Raw genomic sequence first — 12,968 nt, 5'->3', positions numbered from 1 at the left:
TTTTTGGGTATCACTCCACTTCCAGTCATTCAAGGTAAGTTCAACTATTAAACAGCTGATTGCCCACAGTAGCCTCGTTTATACAGAAAGATAGGGGACAGAAAGAGAGAAGTAGGGGAAGAGGGGGGAGAGAGAAAGAGAGAAATGTACAAAGATGGGATGAAGTCTGCAAATACATTACATTACATTACATTTTGGCTGACACATTTTTAGCCAAAGCGACTAACAACATGGTAAACAGTTTAAGTTTTAAAGCAATTCTCAACAATTTTAGGACAATTTAAAAAAACGGTAGAGTACAGTAAGAATAAGTGCATCAGTGAGTGCTGTTTTTAACAGTTACGTGTCAGTTCAAGACGGCTGGTGAGTGCTAGGATCAGCAAGACTTGTTGTAAGTGGTGCTATGAGAGGAGATGTTCTTTAAAGAGCTGGATCTTCAGGAGTTTTTTGAAAATGGAGAGGGATCTCCCTGCCCTTGTAGGAACTGGCAGTGTGTTCCACCAACGAGGAACAACAGATGAGAAAAGTTTGGATTGGCCTGAGCTTACCGGTGGTAGAGCTAGACGTCGTTCGTCTGAGGAGCACAGCGGTCTGGAGGTAGTGTATGGCTGTATGAGGGCATTCAAGTAGGTGGGAGCAGAACCGGAGACTACTTTGTAGGCAAGTGTTAGAGCCTTGAATTTGATGCGGGCCGCCATAGGTAGCCAGTGTAGCTGGATGAGCAGCGGGGGTAACATGTGCCCTTTGGGTTGGTTGTAGACCAGGCGCTACCGCGTTCTGGATCATCTGAAGGGGTTTCACTGCGCAGGCTGGGAGACCTGTCAGGAGGGCGTTGCAGTAGTCGAGTCGTGAGATGACTATTGCCTGAACCAGAAGTTGGGTAGCATCTTGAGTCAAGTAAGTCCTGATTTTCCGTATGTTGTAGAGTGCGAAACGGCATGACCGGGCGACTGAGGCAACATGATCTGAGAAGTTTAGTTGGTTGTCCAGAACAACTCCTAGATTTCTTGCAGTCCTGGTAGGTGAAACAGACAGGGAGTCAAATTTGATGTTGATGTCGCGGGTGTATGGTAGGTTTAGCTGGGAGGACCAGCAGTTCAGTCTTTGAGAGGTTCAGCTGGAGGTGGTGTGCCTTCATCCATGTAGCTATGTCTGAGAGGCAATCCGAGATCCGTGCTGAAACCAAGGGGTCATCAGGTGGAAAGGACAGATAGAGCTGTGTGTCGTCTGCATAGCAGTGGTATGAGAAGCCATGCGAACGGATAATCTGTCCCAAGGAGGTGGTGTAGATAGCAACGAGAAGGGGGCCCAGCACTGAGCCCTGGGGGGCCCCTGGTGAGGTGCAGATAGCTGACCAAGCCATGATATGTTAAACAAGCATCCTTTCAAACCAGGAGAGCAATACCGGAGATTCCTATGTAAGCGAGTATAGAGAGAAGGATGCGGTGATTAACCATGTCAAAGGCAGCCGATAAGTCAAGTAGAATGAGTACTGATGACCGAGCGGTCGCCCTGGCTTCTTTTAAGGCTTCTGTTACAGAAAGCAGAGCCGTTTCGGTAAAGTGGCCGCTTTTGAACCCAGACTGATTTGGATCCAGAAGGTTGTTCTGTGAAAGGAAGTCAGAGACCTGTTTGGAGACTGCTTGTTCAATGCCTTTGGATAGGAAAGGCAGGAGTGAGACAGGGCGGTAGTTCTCGACTTGAGCAGGGTTGAGAGAAGCTTTCTTAAGTAATGGTGTTACCCGGGCCATTTTGAACGCTGTTGGAAATGTGCCGGAGGTTAGCGAGGCATTGATCACATGTGTGATAGCTGGTGTGATTGTCGGGCTGATGGACTGAAAAAGGCTTGTAGGTATAGGGTCCAGCGAGCATGTGGTAGGACGGCTACATGTCAGGAGTCTAGTTTTTCAGCGAATGCTGAAAAAGATGTTCCAGCAGCCCCTAGAGGTTGTAGAAGTGCGGTATCTGAGTCAGATGCGTTGTGTGGGCATGTAGAGAATTGACTGCTGATTGCCGCCACTTTGTTTGTAAAAAATGAGGCGAGGGTATCTGCAGTAAGGCTGGGCAGGGTCGAGTAGCGATTTGAAGGTTGAGAAAAGTTTTTGAGTGTCTGTAGCGCTGTTGATTTTGTCATTGTAGAAAGCCGTCTTAGTAGCAGTGATGCTGGCTGAAAAGGAGGTCAGGAGTGTCTGGTAGTTTTTGAGGTCATCAGTTAGTTTAGATTTGTGCCATTTCCTCTCCGCGGCTCTGAGTTTGGTGCGCTGCTATCGGAGGGTATCATTTAGCCATGGATGAGTGTTTGGATCGAGCTGGCCTTGTGGTAAGAGGGCACAGCTCGTCTAGACACGAGCTCAGTGTGGAGCAGAGCGAGTCTGGCCACATTAACCTCCAGAGAGGAGAAGGTGTTGAGTGGAGGTAGACCGAGGCAAACTACAGAGAAAAAGTGCGTTGGAGACAGGTTCAGGATGTTGGCGGGCGAACGTGACCATCGGGCTGAGGAGCTGGAGGCTGTTCTGTCAGGCTGATGTTGAACTGGATGAAGAAGTGGTCAGAAAGATGGAGAGGCGTCACCATGAGGGTGTTCCGAGTGAGGATCAAGTCAAGCTCTTTGCCAGCTTTGTGAGTAGGTGGGTTTTGAACCAGTTTGAGGTCAAAGGAGTGGATCAGGGCCAAAAAGTCCGCTGAGCCTGGGGCATCTAAGTGGATGTTCATATCGCCGAGAACGAGAAGCGGACAGTCATACTCAGGGATGGAGGACAGCAGAGTGTCAAGTTCATCCATAAAGTCGCCTAGTTGGCCTGGAGGGCGGTAGATGACCAGCACGTTGAGTTTTGCTGGGGCGATCACTGTGATGGCATGGAATTCGACTGAGACATATTTGTTTAAAGGCAGTAGCCTTGTTGGAGATCAGCAGGCCCGTCCCACCTCCTTGTCCAGATGGGCAAGGGGTGTGGGATAGTGTAAGGTTAGTGGAGAGTGCAGCCGGGGTGGCAGTGTTCTCTGGTTTGATCCAAGTCTCAGTGAGAGCAAGGAGTTCCAACGAAAGGTGGTTGGCATAGCCAGCTATGAAGTCTGTTTTGTTGACAGATATGGTGGAATGGCACATGTTTTGCCTTTGTCGGCGCCTGTGCTCGGAAATTAGCTTATTCACAATCTCCCTCAGAGTTAGATAAGATAATACATACCTTTCTCATCTCTGTGCGTGCAGTAACTCTAAAGCACCCACCGTTAGCATAGCTTAGCATAGCTCATTGAGGTGAGCAGTTCCATTGAGTTGGGCTTGGGCATCTCCCAAAAGTGACAAAAGAACTGAAACATTGTTCTATTTACATTTCGCACATGTAACAGTGCTTTTTCTAAATGATAAAAGAGTTCATCGCCTATCTGTAGCTTATATGTTGTAACTATACAAGTCACAACATGTAAATGGGACAAAGCACGCAGAGAAGAGAAGGGTATGGCTTCTTATCTAACTCTGGGGGAGATGGTGAATAAGATAATTTCCCAAAATGTTGGCCAGTTCCTTTAACTAAAACCTTTTTAAACTAGATGTACCGCAGAGCGGTACAAAATATGACCAGCCCAGTCCAGCACATTTTTTCCACAAAAATAAGTCACGCTGAAAGGCATATTTGATTCTAACTGTCTCACTGAATTGCATTATGCACACTCAATTCTCACTGGTATCTGCTAGACAACAAGTAACAAAACATGATTAGTTCATAGAGTTCACATGTAAAATACATTTTATACAACCCCATCCCCATCTTGCCTGTTCATGATTCTGAGAAAATTTTTTGAATTGTGTGCATGTGTGCGTGTACATGTTTATGTTTATGTTTATGTGTGGGTGGGTGTGTGTGTGTGTGTGTGCCTGTGTATGTGCCTGTGTGTGTGCATGTGTATGAATGCGTACATATGTCTACTGTGTGAGTATGTGTCATACGTATGATTACTGTGAATGTATGTGTGTGCGTGTGTATCTGTTTGTGCACATGTGTGCATATGGAATGGGTTAACATGACCCCTGGAGGCAAACAAACGCAAAAAATTTGTCATCCTAGGCCCTACGGTTCTCAAGATATGCATGCATTCGGAGGGTGTCATAATGATCCTACACTTTCAATTTCGTGCAGTTTTGACCATGTCAGCCAGAGATACTGTGATTAAAACACCTACTTTTTTGCTTTTTAATTTTTAACTAGGTGGCGCTATACATGACATAAGTGGTAATGGGATGCGTTGACATGGCCCCTTAAGATCAACATACAAAAAAAAAAGGTGGTCCTCCTAAACCCTACGGTTCTCGAGATATTCACAGAAAACTGTCTGCCCTACCCTCCTTTTGGGGGGTCCAGCCCAGCGCCGCTTCGCTGCGCGGCGGTCATAATAACTGATTCACTCACTAGGCCTACTTTGTATAGGGATGAAAAGCATTATTATTGAAGGTTTTTAATTAGTTTTAAATACATCCAAATTAATTAAACTAATTTCACAAGAACTTTACAAATACACACAACCATGAGATATAAAACCTTTCACATACTGATCATTGATACATAGGTACTCTCACCTCTTCACAGACTAATTAATTGTACTAAATACATTAATGGGTGTCAAACTATCGGCATCCTCTGCATTGGGCATGAAAGAATCTGTCACAGACGTAGAGAGATGAAAGGGTGAAGGAATTTCAAAAAGAGTAGGCCGTACTCACTTGACACTCAGATGATGAGAACACTTGACCAGCAGGCTCATGCAGTGTATGGCCACGATCCCCATGACCAAAAGGCTGAGAGGGCCCAGCTTCAAAGGAGAGAAACACATCAATGTCAATGATCAAGGTCATACAATAGCTATTGCTATGTATGGGCATGAACCAACAACAAAAAGAATTCTCAGAAAAGTACCTCTTTGACATACGTGGCTCTAGTTTTTTAGTCATTTTATAACATATAACATACCTTTTTAGTCATTTTATAACATATAGCATACCTTTTTAGTCATTTTATAACATATAGCATACCTTTTTATAACATATAGCATACCTTTTTAGTCATTTTATAACATATAGCATACCTTTTTAGTAATTTTATAACATATAGCATACCTTTTTAGCCATTTTATAACATGTAACATATCTATTAAGTTCATGCACAGCCCATCACTCTTAAAAATAATCTTAAACATGAGTGCACATGTGCTACTTGTGAACAAGCCTTCTTGACATTACATTTGAACTGTAACTGGGCAGTCAAATCCCAAATTTCCATTATATGTACATTAGGGTGCATCATCCGCCTTGACATATGCAAATTAATCTGTCCCTATGCGTATGTTCCAATAAGCAAAAAAACATTGTAAATTGGATAATATTTTCGGTGGCCCACCATTATCCTTTATGAATATTATCAATTTGTTAGCCAGTAGTTATTTGAATAATAATGGTAAAGGCATAAAGGCATAAAGCACACAGCTCATTGGATAAACATTGGGTTTCTTTATGTTGTCATACATATTTTGGTGATTTTCCTCAGAAAAACGTTTTATATATATATATATATTGAATGTTTTTTGATGAAAAACACCTTAATGTGTATTGTAACACTTGTCATTAATCATCTAATTGAACTGTTGTTGCTATGGTGAGTAAATCTCATAATTCCAAATCAGATATAGGCTACATGCGTGGGACTATTAGTGTAGAGTAGTAGTTGTATCACACAGCATTACATGAACTTTCTTGCAACATGGCTTCTAGTGGAGAGTGTATTAGTAATGCCAATTCACAGTCTTCAAAATGTACTCTGTCTACAAGACAATCGTATTGGATATTTGGTTTGGGCAGTGGCCTTGTTCAGGGTGACTCGATTATCACTGGATCCCGGTCTTCCAAACTGTCGCCAAGTTCTCAGGTGCTTCATGTGGTATCTTTCGGATGGTTCATCAGAAAACAGAACAAAGTGGGAATCAGCAAATTTCGTACTGTCCCAGGTGTCCAGCTTTTATAAAAAGGCCAATATTCCTTTGATATCAGAAAGGAAAACCTATGAAAAAATCATCAAACTTTTAAGTATAACTATATATACTCTTTTGATCCTGTGAGGGAAATTTGGTCTCTGCATTTATCCCAATCCGTGAATTAGTGAAACACACTCAGCACACAGTGAACACACAGTGAGGTGAAGCACACACTAATCCCGATGCAGTGAGCTGCCTGCTACAGCGGCGCTCGGGAGCAGTGAGGGGTTAGGTGCCTTGCTCAAGGGCAGCCGTGGATGTGGGCATGGGAGAGCAGTGCTCAACCACTTCCCCTGCCCACATTTTTCCTACTGGTTGGGGATCGAACCGGCAACCAGTTACAAGCCCGAAGCCCTAACCAGTAGACCACGGCTGCCCCCAAATGGCATGAATGGCATTGATTTGGATGAATCAATGCCAAACTCTGACCTATCCAACTGAAAACAACGGCCCAGCCCATCAACACTGGAGAAACTTCAGAAGAAGGAGAAAAAACTTGACAAGACTTGCTCTGTGGCCACAGAACGCTGAAAGCTTGGTGAAGAACTAGGAGGACGTTATTTCTGGAGTCCATGAAAAATGACAGCCAGGCCTCATTTGGTTCATTCGATAAGGCATTAGCTGACCACATATTGTTTTCCAGCCTTCAAATTTGGTACTGTGAAAACCCATGACAACAAGCTTTTATTGATAGGTTACTTTCATGCTGTTTATTGAAAATGCCTGACAAAGGCAATTTTTATTGCATCTTCCCTGAAAATGTACACTACTGCCATATCTCAGGAAGTAGTAAAGATAGAGACACACAACTCACACCAAATGATGCGGAAAGTCCATATTTATATTCAACTTCCATTGACATTATAGGGCTAGACACATTATTTTTGGTGTTATTTAAGAAAAAATGATATTTTCAGCCTAGCTTTATGGACGTCTTTAGTTGGAAACTTCAGAGGCTCGGTGACCAGCTAAACATCAATAGAATTCAATAAAATTTATCATGGAAGTTTTATTTGGTTAATGGAACAAAATTATTCTAGGGACAGATTGATTTTCAAACTTTTTTCAAAAAGTGAGGCGGATGATGCACCCTAATGTACATAAACATTAGTTTTAACAGCATAATGATATTTATATTGCAATGTTCAAAAGACCAGCTAGATAGATAATAATCGTGTGATGCTGAAACATCTATATTTGAGATATGAACAAACCCTCAATTACACATGCCTTTCATATCAGCCAGCAGGATTACATAAGCACATTACAGAGCTTCCCACTTTGATAATTTACTTAACAGTAATGTAACAGAAGACTCCAATATGGCAAAGTGGGTATCGTTGAATATGAACTGCCTGCACTCATCCTGACCAATGCCAGTTCTCCTCTGATTACCTATCCATTTTCTGTCTCTGTCATCATACACCATGTAAAGTCAGTTAGTGTTCTGGGGCCTCATTACAGAAAAATATTCAAACTGCTTCTAATCTAATATTCTAATTCTAATATTGTTAACGTTCAATGATTCAATGACAGGCCCTATCTTTTCAGACCTCCCGTCTTATTGTAACTTAAGAAATCCTAACTGTAACGGTCAAGTAGATTAAATCGGCAATCCTCCGGTCATACCTGTTTCTGCCTGTTTCTATGCTTACACTTTATACAGCCTGCTTCTGTGATTAGAATGTAAATTTGCAAAGACAAATAAGTTAAGATTGGAATTTTCCTAAATGCAATTTGTTTTGCAATACCACAAATCCTAAATGCCATCCTAAACTGAGATAAGATAGGATTTCAGAGTTACTCAGAGTCTTGCATGGCCTATTCGTATGGCCTCCTCACCACTGAGAGGCCCATGACATTTGAGAATAAGGTGAAATATGTCAATCAATACATTTTCAGAACTTTTCGCAAACCAGATCAATTCATTCTGTTTGTTAAATAGATCTCGAATGATTGCAGATTTGCATGCACTGTAATAAAACAACACATTTGGTCAAAAGCATGTGTGCCTTGTCTGAAGTAGTGTCTGTTATTTTTGTAACACAACAGTGACTGAGGCAGACAGCATGTTAACCATATCAAAACTATAATGGCTAATGTGATTTAGCTCCTTTGCCCTAGTGGACTCACCACAAGGCCAGCATTCTTCACAGCCAGAGGCAAGCCCAGCAGCCCAGTGCCAATGTTTCCTTTTAATAAATGGATCAGGGTCTGGAAAAAACTGAAGACAAGGGAAATGTAAACTCCCACAGCACACACACTGATGCCACGGGTACATCAAACACAAGCAACAGCAAAACGGACAGAGGACACAAAAGCATTTCAGAACCTCTCAATCTCATTCTGTGATAGAGTTATCATGAAAAAGGATGTAGTTTGGTGATTTCAAAGCACTGAGATTACAAACATCAAGATAGAGTACACATACTGTCCACACACACGGACACGGACACTAACTCACGGCCATGCTGAGAGTGCTCTGAACTAGAGACATAATAAATTGACAGATGCTTACGAGGAGCCTGTTCTTCCACCGATGCGCTCATACTCATTGGACGGGGTCGCCGGTTGCGACGGCGGCTCTTCCTCCGCGGGACTGTCGTCGATCCGGGAGAACACTGGACCTGGAGAACGCAGGGGCAAACGCTCAGATGCCATACTGTATCTCGGACAAAAACTGGACAGCTGCGGAGCTGCGGCACTAGTAGTGCAGCCCCTCCCTTGTTAAACACTAAGCTCAGCTCACACACAAATTTATTCAGCCGTCATATCCTGGCCCCATACAACAAGTCAGATGGCCAAAAGTCACAGAGATAAGACAGATGATGGGGGGGGATCACACTAGAAAGAGATAGAGAGAGAGAGATAGAGAGAGAAAGAGGAGAGAGAAGAGAGATGGGTTCTCTGAAAAGAGGCTAAGTGAGGACTAAATTGGGTTACCATCGTGATAGGTGATGTCAGAGGCCATGGCTGATGTTACGTTGCGTGCGTCTGTTGGTCAGTTATCCGGCTTTGAAGAGCAGGTGAGAGGGCCCCCACATCTACAATTGCTATGGAAAAGGAGAAGCGGTTCGAGAAACAGTTCCAGTATTGCAACAAAGGATTAACTTGTACACCATGGCTGGACTGGAGAGGAGTACAGTATAGGCTAACACTTCCCTTGCAAAGAGAATTTCCTACAGAGTCGCCTACTTATTCACAGATTCAAAACTAAAATGTAGTCTTACTGATTAAATATTTCAAGTTGTTTTAAAGTACACGTTAGTGAGTGATGTGGACATTTCATACTAATCTTTGATGTTTGTCTGGATTATGGAATAATAATGCAAACTTAATGATGATCACTAGGTATTTCCACAAAGCCAAGTTCACTTCCACTGTTATCCTATGAATGTCTAGACTGCACTGAAATTACACTGAAGCAGAATATAAACACAACACATTACTGTTTACTTTTGCTTTTTCTTTTCCATGAGTTGAAGCAGGATCTAACTATGATTCTACTTAATACTTCTATGCACACAAAATATTTAGGCTTCGTGTTCACAAATGTGGTAGTGATCAGCATTAAAGACCACTTCATCTTCATTCCGTTCACAGCACAGACAACCACTTACCACTTATTTCTGCAGTCAGCAATTGCATGCTCCTACAAAACTTGTGACATCTGTGGTTTGTGTTGTGTGATAAGGCCAGTCTAAAATATGCTGTGTTAAATCGAGATATCTGTGCAGTATGCATGCAATATACATTTTAGGTATCTTTTGATGTCACATGTTTGGATGGATTATCTTGGTGAAGGTGAAGGTTAGTGACCACTGTTAAAATCTGTGTTATTGAGCGCTGCTAAATAGTGACAAGGTACATTTCACTTCATCATCATAATACTATCACGAGACGCCTCGCTCTATCCAAAGCACAATTGAATCATTGGCTATTTTCACTTCAATCACAAATGACGCTATCGTCATTAGGGTAGATCCTCTGTTGTGGCTAGTTTAAGTCTCCCGAGACATAAAATCACAGCGAGACAGAAGCTGACAACGCTGCCAAGCAAATAGCAGCTAACTGCAGATAAAAGTGTGTGCGAGTCGAGTGGCTGACCGCTATTAGCTTGTCAACCAAAACTAGAGCACACCAGAGTAGCCTCCATGTTTTGGCAAATGCTACAAACTGCTACTTACTTCAAGGCCAATCCAATACCACTAATCTGGTAAACTCTTTTTATTGCAGGAAAGGTGCTGTGCCCATAGTCGTGTCTACCGGTGTGTCTACAGCCTAAACACTATGCGGTCATCTTAAACCATTTCCGCAAGTGCTAATTAACTGAATGGCTTGACAATGACTTACCGTGGAATGATCAGTTGTGTGTAACAGAAACGTCCTGTAATGCAGACTAGAATATCCCAAAACACATCTCCTATTAGCAATAGCGGTGTGCATGCTTACACTCCGCGTCAAATGCAGGTAGAACCGTAGTACAGCACTAGCTTCTGGATTATACTCCCAGACGTAGAGGTGGCTGTCAGCAGATTCTCTGCTGTCAGTTTGTAATTCTCGCGTTTCCTCAAAAGTAGACAACGTGATCACATGACAGACAGACATTCAGCTAGTCAGCTGACATGCATACACCGCTGTCTTGGCCTCATAAAAGCTATTAAAGCCGAAAGGCCTAAGTAGCATTCATTTTGAAAGACGGTCTAAGCACACTCAAAGGTGTTTCCAGTGCCATACAGGTTTTTATTTTTTGTCATGGATTCTAGAGCCTGTGGATTCTAATGTAATACCATTGTTACAAAATATCTGATTCTATGTAAACCCCACGAAACTAGCAAAATATTGGGCAGCTTCTCTAAGGGACAGTCTACAAAGACACACACACTTGCGATGGATACTATTAAACTTCACAATCAACTCAAACCTACAACCGAAAACAAATATTTGAAATAGTCCATAAGACAAAACAACCCTAGTGTTAACTGTGTTTTTGTATACTTAGACTATACCACACACACACACAATAAAACGCAGTAGCGGAGTGGAAGGAACCCCCAGATGATCCCTAAAACCACCCGGTTCGGCTATCGATGTGTGGCAAAGCGTTCACGAGTTACAACCATTACAACACAACCAGGAGGTGGCATTTGGGCTAGTTGTATGCATTTTTGGTGGTGCCCTGAAGATATATCCGCAACTATGACGGTAATTATACATTTCTGTACCTTGGTTTAGATTCAGCAGCTTTCAATTTTTCTACAGGTTTGCACACCCTATAGCTAATAGCTAAACAGTGTGTGAACTGCCTATGCTAGCTAAGGTAGCCAGCAGGATGGCTCAGGATGTTAACTCAATGGACTTTGGGCTGTGTAACGTATTTTGAGAATGACTTTGTATTCAATTCTTCCTACAGAAGCACGAGTTTTCTGTCGATATGACCTGTGAGGGCTGTTCTGGAGCCGTCACACGTGTTCTCACTAAACTGGGTAAGATTTATTGTGAGTGTGCAGATACCTTATTAGTTAATGTTAGGCAATCTGTGCTGACCAACGTGAGCGTCACATTTTTGTTTGAACTTGTCTAACTTGTTTAACTGTAGGCAGCATAGACTGTACAGTCTATGGTAGGCAGGCTACGTAACAAAAATATTGCAGATGGAGCAAGTCAAGTGCTGAGATGATTATAGGTTACATAATCAGAAATGTTCATATGTGCCTCGCTAGACCAATAGGGTTACTTGATACTAATGTAGGCTTATTATAAAAGTGGGATGTTGTCCTATAACCATCACGCCTTTGTCTGTCCCATACTGCCTTGTTTCCCATGCTCTAGATGTCAAGTTTGATATAGATCTCCCCAACAAGAAGGTGTTCATCGAATCTGACAAGGACACAGACGTCCTTCTGGAAACACTGAAGAAGACTGGGAAAGCGGTTACCTACATCGGCCCAAAATAAACCTCATATGTACCCCCAGTTGTTATGAGAACAGGTTAAAAACCCAATTCACAAGTCACAACAAACTTCTTTGTGGTTAAACAAAAATCAATGTTATTTCAATATTCCCATTAATAATCCTATGAAAATGGTTGTTATTAGTAGGTCTGTATATAATGGCCATTTGTTTTCACTTTTAATTGCAGATAGTATTTTCCTTTTGTTCATTGCTGATTGATGATACTGAAGAACCAGGTGGAGAGCTTTCATGATGATATAGGAAAAAGGCTAGTCACACCACAGGGGACCACTCCGAGCTCTTTCACACTGTATCTTTATGTTAATGGTGAGTTCAGATGGAAAGAAGTGAGTGGGTTTGTGACAATTATAGGAAGTTGTGTTATGTCTGAAATGTTTGTCTTTGTCTTTAAGTAGATCCTCTAATTAAGAAACAAATCAATCACAGCACTTTGAAAATGTAATGATTATAATGTTAGCCAACATAAAAATGAATTAATTGGACTTAAACTTGTTGTATTTATTTTAATAGTCCTTACACAGTCCAACACTACCACCCAGTATATGTAGTGTATGTATTTAGTTAAAATAAGGTAGTGCATAATGTTTAACAATGCTAGGGGTTTGGGACATGCTCCTGGGAGACATTTCTAAAACAAAATGCACCCAAAAGTGGTGACTTCTGATGAGTTTTGACAAAAGTCAAAGAAACTACTAACATCTCCTTAAATGGACAAGCCGTCCCTGTTGTTATTCCATGTTTAAACTGCTTTCTGCTATGCAAACATTGGACAGCATACAGCTGCCTATCTATAATATAAAATTGCATATTTCAGGGATTATGCTTGTCATAGTGACTCTGTTAAGTTAAATTGGCAAACATGTCCATTTAGAATATGAATTGCAGTTTAATGAATGTTGAATGTAGGAACTTTCACTCAATTGTCCTCATGGTCGCCTGCAGGGCTTATAGTTCTCAGGCAACTGTGCCAG

At 42.0% G+C, this 12,968-nt stretch overlaps 2 protein-coding genes across 5 annotated transcripts in view; one reads left to right on the top strand and one right to left on the bottom strand.

The window, feature by feature from the left end:
* slc36a1 (solute carrier family 36 member 1) overlaps nucleotides 1-12,968 on the bottom strand; it is a 74,656-nt gene that overhangs the window by 54,471 nt on the left and 7,217 nt on the right. For 2 of the 4 annotated variants that reach the window (XM_048231060.1, XM_048231063.1), the window contains exons 1-5: nucleotides 10,375-11,063; nucleotides 8,965-9,074; nucleotides 8,540-8,648; nucleotides 8,155-8,245; nucleotides 4,718-4,806 (exon numbers count right to left, since the gene is read on the bottom strand). In XM_048231060.1, the coding sequence (XP_048087017.1) occupies nucleotides 4,718-4,806; nucleotides 8,155-8,245; nucleotides 8,540-8,648; nucleotides 8,965-8,992 (317 nt within the window). In that variant the 5' untranslated portion in view covers nucleotides 8,993-9,074; nucleotides 10,375-11,063. Of the gene's footprint in view, nucleotides 1-4,717; nucleotides 4,807-8,154; nucleotides 8,246-8,539; nucleotides 8,649-8,964; nucleotides 9,075-10,374; nucleotides 11,064-12,968 lie in introns of those variants that run through there. The other 2 variants (XM_048231061.1, XM_048231062.1) reach the window with 2 other exon arrangements.
* Nucleotides 11,066-12,479, top strand: atox1 (antioxidant 1 copper chaperone). Its single transcript, XM_048231066.1, has 4 exons — nucleotides 11,066-11,226; nucleotides 11,435-11,507; nucleotides 11,854-12,012; nucleotides 12,164-12,479. Exons 1-3 carry the CDS (start codon nucleotides 11,080-11,082, stop codon nucleotides 11,976-11,978), a joined length of 345 nt encoding a protein of 114 aa, XP_048087023.1. The 5' UTR covers nucleotides 11,066-11,079; the 3' UTR covers nucleotides 11,979-12,012; nucleotides 12,164-12,479.

This window comes from Alosa alosa, chromosome 21 (assembly GCF_017589495.1).
Source record: "Alosa alosa isolate M-15738 ecotype Scorff River chromosome 21, AALO_Geno_1.1, whole genome shotgun sequence".
NCBI lineage: Eukaryota > Metazoa > Chordata > Actinopteri > Clupeiformes > Clupeidae > Alosa > Alosa alosa.
Note: the sequence above shows the minus strand (reverse complement) of the source record. Positions and strands in the feature narration are given on the sequence as shown.

Excerpts from the sequence above, each read along its gene's own strand:
- atox1 (XM_048231066.1), top strand. The coding sequence starts at position 11,080 with ATGATCCCTAAAACCACCCGGTTCGGCTATCGATGTGTGGCAAAGCGT. Across the intron at positions 11,227-11,434 it reads ATATATCCGCAACTATGACG|AAGCACGAGTTTTCTGTCGA; the intron begins GTAATTATACAT and ends TTCTTCCTACAG. Across the intron at positions 11,508-11,853 it reads ACGTGTTCTCACTAAACTGG|ATGTCAAGTTTGATATAGAT; the intron begins GTAAGATTTATT and ends CCCATGCTCTAG.